We start from the raw sequence: 21068 nt of genomic DNA on the forward strand, positions 1-21068 counted from the left end.
TTGTAACTAATCTCAGCACATAGGAAGCATAGATAGGAATGGGGTCTGAGGTCAGCCTGGGGAAATGAGACCTTACCTCAGAAAATAAAGCAAAAACGGCTGAGATGTGGCTCAAGTGTTAGAGCATCTGCCTAGCAGGCATGAAGCTGAGTTGAAACGCCAGTATTGCCAAGAGTAAAAAAATGCAAAAATGAGGCCTGGAAGGTGGCTCAGTGGTAGAGCGCTTGCCTTGCATGCCTGAGGCCCTGGGTTCGATTCCTCAGCACCACATAAGCAAAAAGAAAAGAGCCGGAAGTGGCGCTGTGGCTCAACTGGTAGAGCGCTAGCCTTGAGCTGAAGAGCTGAGGGACAGCGCCCAGGCCCAGAGTTCAGGCCCCACGACTGGACCCAAAAGAAATGCAAAAATGGCATTTCATGGTAACAGAAATCCTTCAACTTGCCTATAGAGATGGAACTGGATTAAGGTAAAATATCAAAACAAAACCTTTTATCTATTGCACATGGAAAATAGCTTTTTTTTTGTACTAGTCCATGCATGGTTTCCAGGGCCTCATGTTCTTGCTCAGCTTTTTTGCTCATGGCTGGCACTCTACCACTTGAGCCATACTCCCAGTCTAGCATTTTGTGGTTAACTAGATAGAGTCTTAAGGAATTTTCTGCCATAAGCCCTTGGTATCTGGTGACATTATCTTATTTTTAGTGTTAAACTAGTTCTCAGAAAACTTTTCTTCTCTGTGAATAGCATGCATAAATTTATGTTTGGCCACTATAAAAGAAAGTTAAAAACAATTGATGATTTGCCTTTATTATATAAGTCCACAGTACTGATACAGTAAAAAAAAAAAAAAGTGACACTATTATAGCTAGTTGTGGTGCAGGCTGGTAAATTAAACTCTTTATGGTAGAGACTGTTAGCTGCCCACCCAACACCTTATGACTTTTTTTTTTTCTTTATGCCTTTTTTAATGGAACCTACTTCTGTTAAGGCTGGCAATGTGACTGGGTATGATAGTACACACCTATTACTCAGGGTCCTGAGGCAGGAGGATTAAGAGTTTGAGGCTAGCCTGGGCTAGTAGGTACCAGGATGCCCAGACTGAAGCAGCAGTCTTGCCACCATGAGGGAAGAGCTAAAAGAAGGACAGAGATCTGGATATCATGAAGGCCTTGAACCAGTGTTAACGGCCAGTTGTTGTTTTTTGTTTTTGGGTCTATCATAAGGTCTGAACTCTGGGCCTGGGCGCTGCCCCTCAGCTCTTCAACTTAAAGCTAGCTCTCTACCAGTTGAGCCACAGCGCCACTTCTGGCTTTTTTTCTTTTTGTTTATGTGGTGCTGAGGAATCGAGCCCAGGGCCTCAGCATGCAAGGCAAGCTCTCTACCACTGAGCCACCTTCCCAGCCCTGGCCAGTTCTTCAGACTTGCTATTCTATGAAAAAAGTACACTCCTACTTTGAGTAACCAATATTGCCTGTACCTTTTGTTATTAAAGGAAAAAGTATAAATAAATTATAAGTGTTTTATAAACAGATTGACAGAAAAGTTAAACACTTGACCTATCAGAGTATTACTGAAGTTGATTTGCTTGCAAAAGATTAAAAAAAAAAAGCACTTATAAAAGTATTGCCAGGCACCAGTGGCTCATGCCTGTAATCCTAGCTACTTAGGAGGCTGAGATCTGAGGATGCTGTTCAAAGCCAGTCTGGGTAGGAAAGACCATGAGACTCTTTATCTCCAATAAGCCACCAGAAAATTGGAAGTGGCGCTGTGGCTTAAGTGGCAGAGTGCTTGTCTTGAGCTGAAGAGCTCAGGGACAGCGTATAGGCCCAGAGTTCAAGCCTCACAATGGACAAAAACACACAACAAAACAAATAAACAAGTGTTAAATTTAAAAGAGACTACTTGATTAGTTTTAAATAAATTTGCATTTAGACTCTTATTTTAATTATAATATTCACGACAATCATTGTGGTTTATTTTGTTCAAAAGTCAAAATATGAATAACCCAAACACATTTTCTTTAAAAAGTTTAAACAATGAAGCAGCACCAAGGACCTCTATAAAACTTCATTGTAAAGTTCCTGTGCAGGCTGCTTTGAGGATAAATGATACTTTCAAATGCATGTGACTGCGGAAAGCAATACAAACAGTTCACTGACTACCAGGTGGAATTTTCCACATATTTCAGCCAATCTACATCCTGGACATGCACTTGAGGTACATGGTGAAGGCCCTTCAGAGTGTTGAAGAAGTGATGTAATCTGTACTCGAGTTCCCAATACTTCCTCAAATTTAGGCTGTCTTCAGCAGAATTACCTTCTGTCACTGAGAGATCAGCAATATCAAGATGGCTCATCAGCTAAATCACGCTGGTCAAAATACCTAGTGAAAAGAAAATTCAGTGTATGTACAAATATATTATAGCACTGCTTGTATCAGCCAAAGAACACAAATGAAATATCTTTTCAATAAGGGGACTAATTGAATAACTGACAGCGTATCTATATAATGGGAGGTGATTATTCCTAAAAAATGGGTGAGGAGCTGGGCATGGTGACAACATTTGTAATCCCAGTTACTTAGGAGGCAGGGACCAACAGTGAACCCAGTCTCAGAAATAGTTGGACACTGCTAGACACTGGTGGCTCATGCTTGCAATCCTAACTACTCAAGAGGCTGAGATTTGAGATTGAGGTCCGAATCCAGCCTGGACAGAAATGTCCGTGAGTCTCTTATCTCCAATAAACTACCCAAAAAGTTGGAAGTGGGGGCTGGGAAGGTGGCTCAGTTGGTAGAGTGCTTGCCTTGAATGAATGCATGAGGTTCTATTCCTCAGCACCACAGAAGCAGAAAAAGCCGAAGTGGCTCTGTGGCTCAAGTGGTAGAGCACTAGCCTTGAGCTGAAGAGCTGAGGGACAGCGCCCAGGCAGAGTTCAGGCCCCACAACTGGGCGGGGAGGGGGGCAGGTGAAGTGGAGGGGCAGACAGGGAGTTGGAAGTGGTGCTGTGGCTCAAATAGTAGAGTGCTAGCATTGAGCAAAAACAGGTCACGGTCAGCATCCAGGCCCCAGGGTGTACATGCATACATAACCATATAGAGGACACATGGTTTTATTTTTGTTTTTGGCATGGGGCCTGTCTGCCCATTGTCCCTGAGCTTCTAGATTAAGGCTAGCACTATACCACTGAGCCACAGCTCCACTTCCAGGTTTTTCTAAGTGGTTTATTGGAGGTAAGAGTCTTACAATTTTCCTGCCTGGGGCTTTCTTGGAATTGTGATCCTCTGATTTCAGCCTCCAGAATAGCTAGGATTATAGGCATGAGTCACTAGTGCTAGGCTTTATTTTTTTGTTGTTGTTGGTCATGGCGTTTGAACTCCGGGCCTGGGTGCTGCCCCTCAGCTCTTCAGCTCAAGGCCAGAGCTCTACTACTTGAACCACAGGCCACTTCTGTTTTTTATTGGAGATAAGAGTCTCACTAACTCAGCTCTCAGCCTCCTGATTAGCTAGGATTACAGACTTGAGCCTAGCTCTGTCCTAAGTTTTAAGGTTTTATTACTGATGCATTGTTTAACTTTTTGCAGTCTTAGTAACCCAAGTTCAGTTGAAAATATAAAATTAGAAATTCTAGAAATAGAAAATTTAAAATTTTAAAAAATTTAAAAATTTTCAGGATGGTTAGAGAATATGAAACATGGGCTAGGCACCAGATGATATTATAGGATTATTAAACAGGTTTGCTATAGGTAAACAACAGCAGCATCTGGGAATTGTTTAAAATGTATTAAACAAATGATAGGGAGAAAAAAATACGCTCTGTTGAAATCAATAACAGTTGAATAATGGTTAACAACTCTTGGGTGATGGGTGGATTTAGGGTTTTAATTTTATCACATTTGTATGTGTCTGAAAATCTCCATAATAAGAAGCTTGAAAGATAATTAGCAGTTATTCCCTTAAAAGTACTCATATAAACAAGAAAACAGAAGGGTTGAAGCAATATCTGATACTTACATTTAAGCTAAAAGATAAGACATTTCTTCAAATCTGCTACAATCTTCTATTAAGTCTTACTTATTTAGGTTTATTTGCAATTAAACCTAACCCCTGCTAGCCTTAATTGCAACCCTCTTGCCTGCCACTATAGATCCTTTTAAGTAAAGCCTATAGCTTCAGAATCTTGGATTCTATTTTTATGATTAAAAAAAAAATCTGGTGGGCTGGGAATATGGCTGACTGGAAACAAAAATCTGGTACTGGGGTTTTTACTCAGGACCTTATACTTGCTAAGCAGGTGTCTAGTTTTTGTTTTGTTTTTTAATCACTGAAGCAAGTCTGCTAGTTCCTTTGATCTAACTTCTTTACCTCCCTCTTGTGTCAGTGCTAAGGCTTGAACTTAGGGCATGGGAGCTGTCTCTAAGCTTTTGTGTTCAAGGCTAGGATGCTATCATTTGAGCTACAGCTCTACTTCCAGCTTTTTTGGTAGTTAATTGGAGATCAGAGTTTCAGAGACTTTCCTGTCTGGGGTAGCCTAGAACTGCAACCTCAGATCTTAACCTCTTGAGTAGCTAGGATTAGGTGTGAGCCACTGGTGCCTGGCTTTTATCTAACTTTTTTTTTCTTCTGTCGGTCATGGGGCCTGTATTCTGTGCATGGGCACTGTCCCTCAACTCTTCAGTTCAAGGCTAGCACTCTACTACTTGAGCCACAGCGCCACTTCTGGCTTTTTCTGCTTATGTGGTGCTGAGGAATCGAACGCAGGGCCTCATGCATGCGAGGCAAGCACTCTACCACTGAGCCACCTTCCCAGCCCTTATCTAACTTTTTGAGGGGGAAAAATCATAAGCAATACACTTGAACATTTATGCTTTTATAATCATATAATATGGTAAAATTTCAGTCATTACCCAGAAACTAGTTTAAATCTCTGGCTTTATTTACTATTTACCATTTCTTTCTTTTTGTTTTTGTCAGTCATGGCCTTGAACTCTGGACATGGGCACTGTCCCTCAGCTCTTCAGCTCAAGGACAGCGCTCTACCACATGAGCCACAGCACCACTTCTGGTTTTCTGACAGTTAATTAGAGATCAGATCTCACAGACTTTCTTGCCTGGGCTGGATTTGAACTGTGATCTTCAGATCTCAGCCTCCTGAGTAGCTAGGATTACAGGCGTGAGCCACTGGCACCCGGCTATGGTACCATTTCTAAATCTACATCTTCATCTTGAAAAATATAGCCTGATGTATTGCAAAAATAGTTGTAAAAACTGGGAGTGAGGGAAGGAGGTGATATTGTCAAAAAAGAAATGTACTATTTTCCTTGGCTTTTGCAATTGAGAGTGTGGCTCAAGTGGTAGAGCTTTGAATTCAATCAGAACAAACAAAACAGCATAGTTGTGAGATAAGCTATCTGGTTGCCAGCTGTACCATTTGCTAGCTCTGGGATGGTAGAAATGTAGGAAAGCTGTTGCCTTCTCTGTCTTGTTTTTCTTATCTGTAAACTGATGTTGTACCTTCCATGTAGGGAATAAATAAGTTCATATTATAATGCAAAAGAATGCTTGGCACTAAGTGCCTAGTAAATGTTAACTATTATTAACAACATAATTATTGTTGATTAAGAAAATAGTTGGGGCTGGGAAGGTGGCTCAGTGGTACAGCGCTTGCCTTGAATGCATGAGGCCCTGGGTTCGATTCCTCAGCACCACATAAGCAAAAAGAAAAAAGCCGGAAGTGGTGCTGTGGCTCAGGTGGTAGAGCGCTAGCCTTGAGCTGAAGAGCTGAGGGATAGTGCCCAGGCCCAGAGTTCAGGCCCCATGACCGGACCCAAAAAAAAGCAACAACAACAACAAAAAAAGAAAATAGTTGTTCAAGCTGGGCACCAGTGGCTCATGCCTGTAATCCTAGCTACTCAGGATGCTGGTATCAGGATCGTGGTTCAAAGCCAGCCTGGGCAGGAACAACCGTGAGACGCTTATGTTCAATAAACCAACAGAAAACTGGAAGTGGTTCTGTGGCTCAAGTGGAACAGCCCTAGCCTTGAGCTGAAGAGCTGAGGGACAGTGCCCAGGCCATGACCAAAAAAAAAAAAAAAGTATATATATATATACATGTATGTATGTATGTTCAGCAGGCGCTGGTGGCTCACAGCTGTAATCCTAGCTACTAAGGAGGTTGAGATCTGAGGATGATGGTTTGAAGCCAGTCCAGGCAGGAAAGTTCATGAGACTTTTTTTTAAAAAGCTCAGGGTCAGCACTTTGACTTTTTTTTTTTTTGGGTCCAGTCGTGGGGCCTGAACTCTGGGCCTGGGCGCTGTCCCTCAGCTCTTCAGCTCAAGGCTAGCACTATACCACTTGAGTCACAGCACCACTTCCAGCTTTTTTCTTTTTTGCTTATGTGGTGCTGAGGAATCGAACCCAGGGCCTCAGGTATGCAAGGCAAGCGCTCTACCACTGAGCCAACTTCCCAGCCCCAGTTCATGAGACTTTTATCTCCAGTTAATCACCAGGAAACTGGAAGTGGCACTATAACTCAAAGAGGTAGAGTGCTTGTCTTGAGTGGAAAAAGCTCAGGGACAGCCTGGGAATGTGGCTTAGTGGTAGAGTGCTTGCCTAGCACTCTAGCACTCAGTACCACATAAACAGATAAAGCCAGATGTGGTACTGTGGGTCAAGTGGTAGAGTGCTTGCCTTGAGCACAGAGAGGCTCAAGGACAGTGTCCAGGCCCTGAGTTCAAGCCCCAGGACTGGGGAAAAAAAAAAAAACCCAAAAACAAAACAACCAAAAAAAGAGCATGAGCTCATCAATTGAAGTGAACCAAAGATTAATTAAAACATACAAATGCAACAAAATTAAACATGTTCGACCCTCGTTAATAAATAAGAAGTTCAAATTTACTTAAACTATACCTGCTAACCAAGCAGATTAATAAGTTCAAAGCAGGAACTCTTTCATCATCTTTGCTGTCCTGGAAAAAAACAAAAAAAAGGGCTGTTTTTACAATAAGTTTCATTTTATTTCTATTGAAAATATGAAATATTTATTAGATGACAATCATGATGTGGCAAAAAGAACCCTCCAAGGAAGAGGAGAAAAATCTCAGAGTTAAAGACCACAAAAGAAGCATTTAAGATTATCTCTGAGATTAGCTTTGCCAAGGGTGAGGGGGTGTTACAAAGTGAGCCTGGTACTTCCCCGCTAGCTGCGCTTGCACTCACTCCTGCCATGTGGTGACTGAACAGATGGAGCCTGTGACCTTGAGCTTTCAGCCTCCAAAACTGAAGTACCTCTTTTCAGGCTGGGAAAGAAGCTAATGAGAGAAGGCTTGCCTAGCATGGGATTCAATCCCCTCAATGGAAAACACAAAATGGACTAAAATAGGAATGGAAATCAAAAGGGAAGAATGAAAGGTAAAGACTATTGTCATTTTAGATCTCATTTGCCCACCTTTAGTTTTCCTTTATCTGAGGAAAACATCTTAATTGGACTTACTATAATTTGGCATCTTTCTGTTTTTGTGGCCTCTAATTCCAACTAAGACATATTGCACCATACAGATTGGCAGATGCTTTTAATTTGCAACAGTGAGGAGTAACTTACCACCAAAAGCCTCACTTCAGAGCACCTTCTTGCCAGCTGCCGAATTAGTGAGTGAGCCTCAGGTAACAAGGGTTTTTCAAGGCAAGCCAACAAAGCATAAAACCACCGTCCCTAAAGAAAAATTTAAAAAGTAAGTAGACAGCTTTTTTTTTGTTGTTGGTCATGGGGCCTGAACTCTGGGGCTGGGCGCTGTCCCTCAGCTATTCAGCTCAAGGTGAGTGCTCTAACACTTGAGCCACAGCGCCACTTCTGGCCTTTTCTGCTTATGTGGTACTGAAGACTCAAACCCAGGGCCTTGTGCATGCAAGGCAAGCACTCTACCACTGAGCCACCTTCCCAGCCCTCAGCAGACAGCTCTTGAACCATAAATTTCATTTATTATCTACAGGCCCGAGATTGTACTTGCCAATTTGCTACGAGTAAGTTCATAAGACATTTAACTGTGGTATGATATGTACAACAAAGGATCACCTGGAGAACCAAGTGATGTCTCTTCTGTCCTGTCATAATAGGTACAGGGCATTGTAGACTTCAAATATTCTCTGACTATCAAATGGGTCATTACTGAGATTCTTACTGTAGTTGTATACATAATTTTGCCTGCCTTAAGAGAACAAAAGATGCAATACTACCAATTCTGGAGTGAAGTCTCTTTCTCCAAACCAATTGCTCAGATATTCCAACACACTAGTTACTGTTGCCTAAAAAATAAAAAAATTAAAAAGATGGGATGCAGAATAATTGTATTAGTAAAAAACACTGACAAGTGTTCCAGAAAGTTAGCAATTCTGATGTTTAAATTTTTTAGAACTTCAAAGAAAACTATGGCCCTACTTAGAAACTTCACTAGACAATTATCTAGTTGGAAGAGGCTTTTAAGAGAAATAATTTTTCCTTTTTGCTTATGTGGTGCTGAGGAATCAAACCCAGGGCCTCAGGCATGCAAGGCAACTGTTCTACCACTAAGCCACCTTCCCAGCCCCGAGAAATAATCTTATACGCTTAAGTATCAAGGCTTTGATTTAAATCCTAGAACTTAGTTTGTAACAACCAATTCAGTGTTTAACTACTGAGAAACTTCAGACTGTTTTAATTTTAGGTAGCTGTATAAAAGTGTTTCAATTCCAGAAGTCAGGTTATTAATATAGTAAATCTCAGTGTCACCTAGCAAGTTCATACTCTCAAAAAAACAAGTCTTAGCTGGGTATGGTGGCTCACAGCTATAATCCTAGCTACTCAGGAGGCTGAGATCTGAGGATTGTGGTGCAAAGCCAGCCCGGGCAAGAATGTCCATGAGACTCTTATCTCCAATTAACCACCAGAAAACCAGAAGTGGAGCTGTAGGTCAAGTGGTAGAGCACTCCCCTTGAGCTGAATAGCTCAGGGACAGCGCCCAGGCCCAGAGTTCAAGCCCCACCACTTACAAAAAAAAAAGTAAAATAAAAATAATTCTGTAATCCTACTCTGGAGGCTGAGATCTGAGGATTGAGGTTTGAAGCCAATCTGGGCAGAAAAGGCTCCTGTGGTAGCCTTGAGCAAAAAAGCTAAGCGTGTAAGGTCCTGAATTCAAGCCCAGTAGTAGTGTGTGCATGAGCGCACGCACACGCACACATGCATGTGTGTGCGCGCACACACACACACACACACACAAATGCCAATCTGGAAGTAATATTTACTGTAAGCCTCAGAATCTCAGACTTAAAACTGAAATATACACACATCACTAATTTAGTATCCTATCAGGAACAAGAACTTTGAATCAAATCAACCTGCCATTTTTTTTTCAGTGCTGTCACTTATTTTCTGAAAAGCCACATGCAAGTAATTCAGCCTTGGATTTTATTTCCTCATCTATTAAAAACAAAAACAAAAACATTATAAGGGGCTGGGAATGTGGCTTAGTGGTAAAGTGCTTGCCTTGCATGCATGAAGCTCTGGGTTCGATTCCTCAGTACCTTATACACAGAAAAAGCTAGAAGTGGCACTGTGGCTGAAGTGGTAGAGCACTAGCATTGAGCAAAAGAAACTCACTGGCAAAAAAACCAAAAACCAAAAACCATTATTGGTAAGTCCCTACAAGAGATATAGTAAGGATTAAATATAAGGTAAGTCCCTACAAGAGATATAGTAAGGATTACATATAAACCCCAAGGAGCTTAGAACAACTTCTTACATACCACACACTAAATACACAAAATATACTCAAATACTTCCATAATACTGTAAACAAAAGAATGTAGATACTATTATTTTACTATAATTTACCTGATTCATTCTGCTTACAATACTAAGCAAGGGAGGAAAACCAATCTGAAAGAAAGAAGACTGAGAATTATTAATTGGAATTACAAGGAAGATTTTATTTTTTCTCCCAAAATAGTACATTCCTTTCCATACTCCTTGTTTGGGAAAAAGAACAGATAAAAGATGACTTCTGGGGCTGACAATGTGATTCAGTGTTTGCCTAATATGCCTGACACACTGGATTCAATCATTAGTACTGCATCAAACAAAAGTCCTTCATGTCCATTCTAAGTCATGAACTAAGTCTGGCTAACTTTTTTTCCCGTCTGGCCTCAAACTGCGATCCTTCTCTACCTCCAAAGAAGCTTAGATAGGGCTGGGATGTAGCTCAGTGGCAAAGCACTTGCCTAGCAAGTGCAATGTCCTGGGTTCGATCCCCAGTACCAAAAAAGAAAAAGACAAAGAACCTTAGAAAGCAATCACGAGACACCATGAGACAACATATTTTACTTGCATAGTTTACTGTGATAACAAACCAAACAAATATTAACTCTTTAGTAAGTTTAAATGTTTATTTGTTGTTGGTCATGGGGCTTGAATTTAGGGTCTGGGTGCTGTCCCTGAGGTTTTCAGCTCAAGGTGGTGCTCTACCACTTGAGCCACAGCTCTACTTCTCGTTTTCTGGTAGTTAATTGGAGATAAGACTCTCAGATTGGGATGGGAAGGTGGCTTAGCAGTAGAGTGCTTGCCTAGCATGCATGAGGCACTGGGTTCAATTTCTCAATACCACATACACAGAAAAAGCCGGACGTGGCACTGTGGCTCAAGTGGTAGAGTGCTAGCCTTGAGCCCAGAGAGGCTCAGGGACAGTGCCCAGGCCCTGACAGTTCAAGCCCCAGGATTGGCAAAAAAAAAAAAAGACTTTTCAGACTTTCCTGCCCAGGCTGGTTTTGAACTGTGATCCTCAGCAATCAGTCTCCTGAGTAGCTAGATTTACAGGCATGAGCCATCAATGTCTGGCTTAAATTTTTTTTTTCTGTCAGTTGTGGGGCTAAAACTCTGGATTTGAGTGTTATTCCTGTGCTCTTCAGCTTAAGGTGAGGGCTATATCACTTGAGCCACAGTGTCACTTCCGGTTTTCTAGTGGTTAACTGGAGATAGAATCTCATGGACTTTTCTGGCGGGTGTGGCTTTGAACCAAGATCCTCAGATCTCAGCCTCCTGAGTAGCTAGGATTACAGGCATGAGCCACCAGGGCCCAGCTGGCTTAAATTTTGTAAAGTATAGCAGTGGATAGTATCTAAAAGAAGAACACATTGTATAAGAAAGTGTCAGAAAAGCTTAAATGTCTACTTATACTACTACATTACATGTTTGAATACTTGTTTCCTCAGTTTTTGTCAACATAGTGTTTCTGAAAAATGGTAAGTCATCACCAGAGCAAGTTATGGTTCTATTATGAGCCAGGTGGGGCATCTTCCACTGTAAGAATAATCTGTACTTCATTACTGTGGGATGTCTATGTGTATCCCATTTTTTGTTTTTCAAATGGAGTATTCTTGGTCTTTTTTATAGTTTTTAAAAGCCCTTTATATTTTGTGACTAAATAAATTTTACCATAAAAAATGCCAGAAGGGCTGGGAAGGTGGCTCAGTGGTAGAGTGCTTGCCTCCTATGCATGAGGCTCTGGGTTTGATTCCTCAGCACCACATACACAGAAAAAACTGGTAGTAGCGTTGTAGTCACTAGCCTTAGCTGAAGCCCTTAGCTCAAGCCCTAGCCTTGAGCTGAAGAGCTGAGGGACAACGCCCAGGTCACACACACACACCAGGTCACACACACACACACATACCAGGTCACATACACACACACACACCAGGTCACACACACACACACACCAGGTCACACACACACACACACCAGGTCACACACACACACCAGGTCACACACACACACACATACCAGGTCACACACACACACACACACCAGACCAGGTCACACACACACACCAGGTCACACACACACACACACACCAGGTCACACACACACACACCACACACCAGGTCACACACACACACACACCAGGTCACACACACACACCAGGTCACACACACACACCAGGTCACACACACACACACACCAGGTCACACACACACACCAGGTCACACACACACACCAGGTCACACACACACACCAGGTCACACACACACACACACACCAGGTCACACACACACACACACAGCTTAAAGTGGTATAGTGCTAGCCTAGAGCAAAAAATCTCAAGGACAGTGACCAGGCTGGTGAGTTCAAGCCCCAGGATTGACCAAGAAACACCAAAAACCTCTGAACTGAATCCTATACAACTTGTAAAATTATTATAGAGCCAAAACATAAGAGAGATGAAAATAATGACAATTCACCTTGTGAAGAATAAAATGTGTTTGTGACTTTAGCTAAGTATCACTATCCCACAAAACTGAAATTTATGTAATCACTTAAAGTCAGTAAAAAAAATAATAAAAAAAGATATGAAGGGGCTGGGAAGGTGGCTCAGTGGTAGAGCGCTTGCCTTGCATGCCTGAGGCCCTGGGTTCGATTCCTCAGAACCACATAAGCAAAAAGAAAAAAGCCGGAAGTGGCGTGTGCTAGCCTTGAGCTGAAGAGCTGAGGGACAGTGCCCAGGCCCAGAGTTCAGCCCCCACAACGAACAACAACAACAAAAATAGTTTGTGGTTCAAATTTGGTCCGATTTGTAGTTTGCTGACACCTTAACACTACTGGCATACCAGAATGAGAACATTCTTTGTGTTGCGTATGCACTTATCACGTACTTGTACATAATCGATTCCAGGATTTTCATTTGTAGCTGGTCCAATAGCCCCTTCAGCACATAACCTTTCACCCAGACAAAATTTTTTCCAGCCTTCTTCATCTTCTGACTTTGGCTGAAAGGGAAAAAATTTACTTATTTTACAAAATTATATTGCATTTATATAGTACATTACTTATATATATACACACACACACATGTGTACTTATTTTTATACTGAACAGCATAGAAAGAAATGAGCACCCTTACATTCCCACACCTCAACACAAAGATACGATGCCAGTCATAGGCACACCTATATGCCCTCTGGACTCCTATGTGGAAGCCCTCACCTTTGTACTGTGACTGCACTGGGAAACAGGGCCATTAAGAAAGTGATTAAATTTATTTATTTTATTTTTTATTTTTATTTTTTTAGAAACTGATTAAATTTATGTGAACTCTAAACCTCTTTTTTTTTTTTTTTTTTGCCAATCCTGAGAACTGAATTTAGGAACTCAGGACCTTGGCACTATCTATGAGCTTTTTTTGCTTAAGGCTAGGGTTCTACTATACTACCTGAGCCACAGCTCCAATTCTGACTATTTTGGTGACTATTGGAGCTAAAAGTTTCATGGACTTTCAAACAGCCCAAGTTGGCTCCAAACTGCAATCCTCAGATCTCAGCCTTTTGAGTAGCTAGGATTACAGGCATGAGCAGCCAGTACCTGACTCTAAATCACTGAAAGTGGTGTCTTTATTAGGGGAAATCTGGACACAACAGAAGATCAATAGTTTTCATTAGGAAAGACAGGAAAGTAAAATGGTTTTGTTGGGAAGGTGGATACCAGAGAGAGTAGAATGTAAATGAAGAAGATGAACACGGTGGAAGTAGTTGTTTTCACGTATAAAACTAGAATAAAATTTGTTATTTTCAAAGCCAGGGAGGTAGGGAAGGGAAAATGATGCAGAGTTGATTTTGAATGGGATATGTTGTATACATGTGTGGAAATGCCATAATTACCTCCAAATACATCTAATGTGTGCAAATAGAACAATAGCTTTCATTAGATGCTCAGAAATAATATGATTCCTTAAAAAGTTAAAAATAATTTCCTAGCTGTTCTTTTCATTTGGAAATGCTAATGTACCTTCTGAAGAGTTTACAATGATAACTAAGTTGTTAAGATGAGATTCAAGCTGGGTGCTGGTGGTTTATGCCTGTAATCCTAGCTACTCAGGAGGCTGAGTTCTGAGGATCAAGGCTCAAAGCCAGCCTGGGCAGAAAAGGCCATGAGGAGACTCTTATTTCCAATTAACTATGAGAAAACCAGAAGTGGTGCTAGCTAGACTTGAGCAGAAGAACTCAGTAACAGCACCTAGGCCCTAAGTTCAAGCCCCATGACTGATCAAATAAACCAAACAAAGATGAGATCCAATATATATGACATGTGTCATATCATGTTACTGTGAAACAGATAACACTGAATATATCAAGATTCACTACTGGGAGCCACTTGCTCATGGTGTAATGTCTGCAATCCTAGCTAATCAGGAAGCCAAGAGCTGCGGATTACGGTTCAGAGCCACTGGGTACAGCAAAGTCCATGAGACTCTTAACCTCTAAGGAACTGGCTAAATAAAAGCCAAAAGTGGAGAGTGTTAAGAGTATTAGCATTGAGCAAAAAAGTTTAGGGATAATGCCCAGACCTTGAATTCAAGACCTTGAACAACACAAAAAACAACAAACCCCTCTACCAAAACAACAAAAGAGTTTACCGTAGGGCATATTATTTCATCAGGAAAGTCTAATAAGGTTGTATACCATCTTTTAAATATTGGTAACATATTTCATAAAAAAATAATAGTATAGGAGAATCCTGAATAACCTATACAGGCCAAAGAATCACTTATTTGCCAAACTAAATTAAAAAAAAAAATTCTCCAGAGTATTTACTTGGGTACAGTAGAGCACTGCAATGAGAATATGTACCACAGTAAAATATGGTGTATTCAAAGAGGCTGAGACTAGTAAAAGTTTGTTTTAATTTATTGATTTTTTTTTTTGGTTGTGTATGTATATATGTGCTGGTCATGGTGCTCAAACTCAAGGCTTAGGTACTGCCCCTGAGCTTTTTTGCTCAAGGCTAGCACTCTACCACTTGAGCCATAGCATTTCCAGTTTCTTGGTTGTTGTTTGAAGACAAGAGTCTCAAGGAGTTTCTAGCCTGGGCTAGCTTGGAACTGCCATCCTGAGAAGCTAGGATTATAGGTGTGAACAGCCTCCTGAGAAGCTAGGATTATAGGTGTGAACCACTGGTACCTGGCTTTTGGGAGTTGTAAAGACAAAATTTAGGAATATTATATCAGATATTTTGGGTAATATTTGGCCTCATGAATAATTTACCCTTTTGTTTAGTAGACCATTTTGATTTCTTTCACAATTCTCCCAAGGTATGGGGAATTAAAATAGCCAAAATATTAACAATCCATCCTACTGACTCTGTTGTTCAATCTACTGTTATAACAGAATTGGTCTGATTAAAGTAAAAATAATATGACTGAATATATGAATAAAGTTCATGCAGGTATACATCATCCAATTTACATAGAGAAACTTTCATACCATAGTTACATTACTATCCAACTGCTGTGCTTTCCAGTGGCTTCTATGCTTGTTCACACTCTAAAAGAAGAAAATTTAGACAGTGGTCTTTAGAGGATGCATATCTAAAGAGAAGCCAGTTCCTGTGCAAATTCCAGCCACCCTAAAACTTAGAAATTTTACTACACGCTATAATATTCCTAATAATTATAACAATAACTTGGCAAGCTGATTCACAAATATTCTGTATACTTGAGGATCATACATTTTCATCATGGTCTAAGAACAGAAACTGAAGAAATATAGCACTTACCTGTCGAACACTTGAAAACTGTGCTACTTGTTGCTGTTGCCACTGAAGTGTTGGGGAATAACCTTCAGGGGCAGGCTGGCATCCTGAAAGCTGGAAAGCAGCTCACAGAACCAATGTTAATGTTAGAACTGAAATCGCATGCATATGCAGAACATAAAACTAGATGAAGGGCAAATAATAAAGTAAATGATAAAGTAAAACATGACATCTACATTAAAAAATGGTACTTTTACAACTGCACAAAAAGAAGGAAGGCCAGGTATTGATGGCTCATGCCTGTAATCCCAGCTACTCAGGAGGCTAAACTCTGAGGAATGCAGTTTGATGCTAGCCAGAGCAAGATGTGGCTCAAGGGTAGAATGTCAGCCTTGAGTGAAAAAGCCAGGTGAGTGCAAGATTCTGAGTTCAAGCTCTGGTATTGGTACCAAAAACCCCAGGCATTTCACTTTACTATTTATGTAGAAATCAAAATGATACTAACTCTGAAAATATAATCTAGACTTATTTTCCTATAATTGCAAAACAGAACAAGAAGAAAGCTATACCCAATTTGGGGATGGGCAAAATATACCCAGACAACCAAAAGAATCATGACTTGAAAAGGTCTATTTCATTTTGCTTTTGGAGGGGGGCAGTTGTAGGGGTGGAACTCAGGGCTCACACATGCTAGTCAAGTGCTTTACTGAGCTGCATCCCAGTTCTACTTTAGTTTTTCTAAAACAGCACATGGTTCACAATAAGGTATTGCCTTATAATAAAACTTTGTGAAGCCGGGCGCTGGTGGCTCACGCCTGTAATCCTAGCTACTCAGGAGGCTGAGATCTGAGGATCGCGGTTCAAAGCCAGCCTGGGCAGGAGAGACCGTGAGACTCCTATCTCCAATAAAACCACTAGAAAACCGGAAGTGGGCTGTAGCTCAAGTGGTAGAGCGCTCGCCTTGAGCTGAAGAGCTGAGGGACAGCACCCAGGCCCAGAGTTCAAGCCCCACGACCGACCAAAAAAAAACAAAAAACAGGGCTGGGAAGGTGGCTCAGGGGAAAAGGCTTGCCTTGCATGCATGAGGCCCTGGGTTCGATTCTTCAGCACCACATAAGCAGAAAAAACCGGAAGAGGCGCTGTAGCTCAAGTGGTAGAGCGCTAGCCTTGAGCTGAAGAGCTGAGGGACAGCACCCAGGCCCAGAGTTCAAGCCCCACGACCGACCAAAAAAAAACAAAAAACAAAAAACAAAAAACTTTGTGAGGTCACTTTGTAAACATCATGCATATAAGTTATCATGTTCTTTCTTTCTTTTTTTTTTTTTTTTCCAGTCCTGGGGCCTGAACTCTAGGTCTGGGTGCTATCCCTCAGCTCATCAGCTCTTCAGCTCAAGGCTAGTTAGTGCTCTACCACCTGGGCCACAGGGCCACTTCCAGCTTTTTCTGTTTATGTGGTGCTCAGGAATCGAACTCATGGCCTCATGTATAAAAGGCAAGCACTCTACCACCGAGCCACCTTCCCAGCCCCTAAGTTATCATGTTCTATCAATTAAAAATTTCTCACACCTGTAATCCTAGCTACTCAGGAGGCTGAGATCTGAGAATCATGGTTCAAAGTCAGCTTGGGCAGGAAAGTCAGTAAGATTCTTCTTTCTAATCAAGTACCAAGAAACTGGAAGTGGAGATATGATTCAAGTGGTAGAGCCCTAATGTTAAGAGGGAAAAAAAAAAAAAAAGCTCAGGGATGGCACCCAGGCCTCAAGTTCAAGCTCTAGGACTGGCACATAAAAATAAAACAAAGTTAGGCATGGTGGCTCCTGTCTGTAATCCTAACTACTCAGGAAGATGACAACTGATGATTATGGTTTGACCCAGCCTGGGTAGTAAAGTCCATGAGACTCATCTCCAATAAATTACCCTCCAAAATCTGGAAGTGGAGCTGCAGCTCAAGTTTTAGAGCACTAGCCTTGAGCAAAAATAAGCTCAAGGACAGCACTCAGGCCCTGAGTTCAAGGCCGAGGACTGGCATAAAAATAAAAAAAAAAACAAGATAGACCAAAACTGAAGTTACATAAAATGGTGTCTGAATTATTATTTTTGTGTGTGTGGGTTGTGGGGCTTGAACTCTGGGCCTGGGTGCTGTCCCTCAGCTCTTCAGTTCAATGGGAGTGCTCTACCACTTGAGCCACAGTGCCACTTTCGGTTTTCTGGTGGTTAATTGTAGATTAGAGTCTTGCGGACTTTCCTGCCTAGGCTGACTATGAACAGTGATCCTCAGATCTCAACCTTCTGAGTAGCTAGGATTATGAGCCACTAGCGCTCGGCTGAATTAAAATTTTGATTAAAATCAGTAAAGGAATTACTTAAAACATAAAAAGGAACTTAAAAAAAAATTAATTGGGCTGGGAATATGGCTTAGTGGTAGAGCTCTTGCCTAGCATGCATGGAGCCCTGGGTTCAATTCCTCAGTATCACATAAACAGAAAAAGCCAGACATATTGCTGTGGCTCAAGTGGTAGAGTGTGAGCTTTGAGCAAAAGAAACTCAGGGACAGTTCCCAGACCCTGAATTCAAGCCCCAGGACTGGCTGTACCCTCAACCTCACCCCCCCACAAAAAAAGAAAAAAAATAATGCCACTTTCCTTTGACCTCAGGTTAAATAGAACTTTTTAGAGAAATATTCTGTGACTACCTTATTTATTAGTGTTATTTACTGATTATTCTGTGTTTATCTTCTCCATGGAATTATTTGCTTTCTGTGTTCTTCAGGACGGTATTAACTCTACAACTATAGGGTTCTTTTCTGTCTTATCTCTTATGCCTGGAAGGACCTCCTCGCATAATAAAAAGCGTGCTCCATAAATGAATGAAAATGTTCCCAGTGTGCAAGGAGCTAAGAAAGGTATTAAGGCATTGGCTTGCCATTCTTAAAAAATTATACCAGTTCCAGTTCGGAACATGAGAACGTCACTGAACAATCACCAGCCCAATAGTATTTATCAAGGCAGAATAAGAAAAAGACGCCTTTATTTTTATAAGGACTTCTTTGGGATTTTTGGATCATGTTCCCAAATTAAGATGTACAAGTCTCCACAAACTCCAGTTACTGAAGATCACTTTGGAGACAAATGTCCGTCCGAAGAAACAGTAAAAATGCTAGACCCTACCTATACCATAATGATATCGTTGGATCCTTTAAAGGGTGGGATCCAGATTATCATCAAGCGGAGATAAAACTCACAGAAATGTTCACACTTGGCTTCCTTTTCAACTTCTTAGGGTCAATCTGAGCTACCACAACATCTGGACACTGAGCAGCTTCGATCCTGCAAACAAAGCGACAAACGGACGACATCACGATCGTGCTTTGCTCGTCCAGACTTCCAACTCTGGAAAACCAAACACAGGCCTGCCATCATCTGGATGAGAAAGAAGCGCGCGCGAGCACGCACCTGCACACCCGCAGTCAGAACCGCCCGCGCTCCTCCAGGCAATCTCGCAGCCCCCCCCCCCTCCAGACAGGCCTCGCGAGAGTCAGGGACGGGAACACGCGCGGGTCTTTAACGCACGCTCCGAGCTCGCTCAACCCTGTGGGCGGGGCCACCCGCACAGCACCAAATCACTCACTGGACCCGCCTCAAGTATTCCTGAGGCGTCCTGGGAGGTACCGAGGGATCAAAGCCTTCCGTCAAGTCGCAGGGCTCCACCGGCAATAGCCGGGGCATCAACTCTTCCACTGCAGACTCCGTGGGGACCCACGCCATGGTCTTCAATCCGGCGGCGGGTCCCGAACAGCCCCGACCACAGCGCATGCGCGTGGGTTCTGGCAGTGGCGCAGGCGCACAAGTGGACACTTTTTTTTTGGCGCTGGGCAGAGCTTTGGGTAAGAGGGCGTGACTGCGCATGCGCAAACATGCCACTTCCGATTTTCCTGCTTAAGTGGAGCAACCCAGGTGCTCTTGCGTGCGCGAGGCAAGCGCTTTACCTTCTGTTCTCGCTTCTAAACTTATTTTGTCGGTCGCGGGCCGCTGTCCTTGAGCTCCTTTGCGCTAGGCTAGAGCCCCAACGCTTTGAGCCACCTCTGGTTTTCTGGTGGTTAATTGCAGGAGAGTCTCACCGACTTTCCTGCCCGGACTGGCTTCGAACCCTGATCCTCAGTTCTCAGCCTCCTGAATAGTTTCCATTACTGGCGCGAACTACCGGAGATAATCAGAAGTAATTTTAGGAACCACTTTTTTTTTTTTTTGGTCGTGGGGCTTGAACTCACGGACCTGGGCACTCTCCCTGAGTTCTACCACCCTAGCCCTCAATCACTTTGAGCCAAAGTGGTTCATTGGAGATAAGAGGCTCAATGGACTTTCCTGCCGAGTCAGCCTACTGAGTAGCTTGGATTACAGGAGTGAGCCACCAACCACCTCCCACTTGCATTTTCTGCAGGCAGGGATTGGGAAGGATTAGTTGTGGGGGAAAAAAAAGGCAATCTTTAGGAATGTTCTTATTAAAGGCTGGCTATTGAAAATGGGGAAGATAGAGGTGGGTGTTATGGTTTAAATGCATCTCACAATTTCTGAGTTGGAAATTTGATCCCCAAACCAATGTTAATGATATTTGGAAGTGGAGCCCTTCCGATGTAGTTAGGATTAGGAGATTATGAGGATCAGGTCCTTAATGATGACATTAATGGCTTAGAAGAGGGAGACAGTCAATCCCAAGCTAACATCATTGTTCCAACTTTTTTTTCTTTTTCTTTTTGTACTGGTGAGGTTTGAACTCCAGACCTCACACTTGAACCACATCCTAGTCCTTTGTTATTTTTTAGGATTTTTTTTTTTCTTAGAGTGACCTGGAACCACAATCTTACTTCTTCCTTACCTGTGTGTGCTTCACACCTTACTCAGACTTGTGTGTGTGTGTGTGTGTGCGTGCCAGTCCTGGGGCTTGAACTCAGGGCCTGGGCACTGTGCCAGAGCTTCTTTTGCTTAAGGCTAGCACTCTGCCTCTTGAGCCACAGTGCCACTTCCTACTTTTTCTGTTTAAGAGGTACTGAAGAATCGAACCCAGGGCTTCATGCTTGCTAGGCAAGCACTCTAACCACTAGCCACATTCCTCGCCCCCTTACTCAGATTTTTTGTTGAGATAGTATCTCACTAACTTTTTGCTATGGGGTCTCAAACCCTGATCTTCCCTGTCCCTGTCTTTGCCTCTGTAGTTGGGATTAAAGGTGTCAGCCACTGTCTCTGTCTCATTGCTTTCACTTGGCATGTGATTCTCTGCACCATTACTATGCAGAAAGAAGGTCCTCATCAGATTCCCAACAGGTGCTAGTGCTATAGTGTTGGACTTCCCAGCCTTTAAGACTATGAGCCAAATAAGCTTCTGTGCTTTATAAATTACATAGTCTGGCCAGGTGCTGGTGGCTCACACCTGTAATCCTAGCTACTCAAGAGGCTGAGATCTGAGGTTTGCGGTTGAAAGCCAGCCTGGGCAGCAAAGTCCATGAGACTCTTATCTCTACTTAACCACC

General features: G+C 42.2%; 1 protein-coding gene across 1 annotated transcript; it reads right to left on the reverse strand.

Moving 5' to 3' along the window:
* Window positions 1-1949: 1949 nt before the first annotated feature.
* Gemin2 (gem (nuclear organelle) associated protein 2) lies at window positions 1950-19362 on the reverse strand. The gene is made up of 10 exons (XM_013012369.1): window positions 19172-19362; window positions 18786-18870; window positions 15569-15658; window positions 15277-15336; window positions 12673-12786; window positions 9863-9907; window positions 8230-8298; window positions 7598-7708; window positions 6907-6965; window positions 1950-2380 (listed from the first exon to the last, which is right to left on the reverse strand). The coding sequence occupies exons 1-10, from the start codon at window positions 19354-19356 to the stop codon at window positions 2341-2343; spliced, it is 858 nt and encodes a 285-aa protein (XP_012867823.1). The 5' UTR covers window positions 19357-19362; the 3' UTR covers window positions 1950-2340.
* Between the last annotated feature and the right edge of the window lie 1706 nt (window positions 19363-21068).

The sequence above is a fragment of the Dipodomys ordii genome, unplaced genomic scaffold, assembly GCF_000151885.1.
Source record: "Dipodomys ordii isolate 6190 unplaced genomic scaffold, Dord_2.0 Scaffold16, whole genome shotgun sequence".
In the NCBI taxonomy this organism is placed as follows: domain Eukaryota; kingdom Metazoa; phylum Chordata; class Mammalia; order Rodentia; family Heteromyidae; genus Dipodomys; species Dipodomys ordii.

Excerpts from the sequence above, each read along its gene's own strand:
- Gemin2 (XM_013012369.1), bottom strand. The coding sequence starts at position 19,356 with ATGCGCTGTGGTCGGGGCTGTTCGGGACCCGCCGCCGGATTGAAGACC. Across the intron at positions 9,908-12,672 it reads CTGGAATCGATTATGTACAA|ATTGGTTTTCCTCCCTTGCT; the intron begins GTACGTGATAAG and ends TCTTTCTTTCAG. Across the intron at positions 7,709-8,229 it reads GAGACTTCACTCCAGAATTG|GGACGGTGGTTTTATGCTTT; the intron begins GTAGTATTGCAT and ends ATTTTTCTTTAG.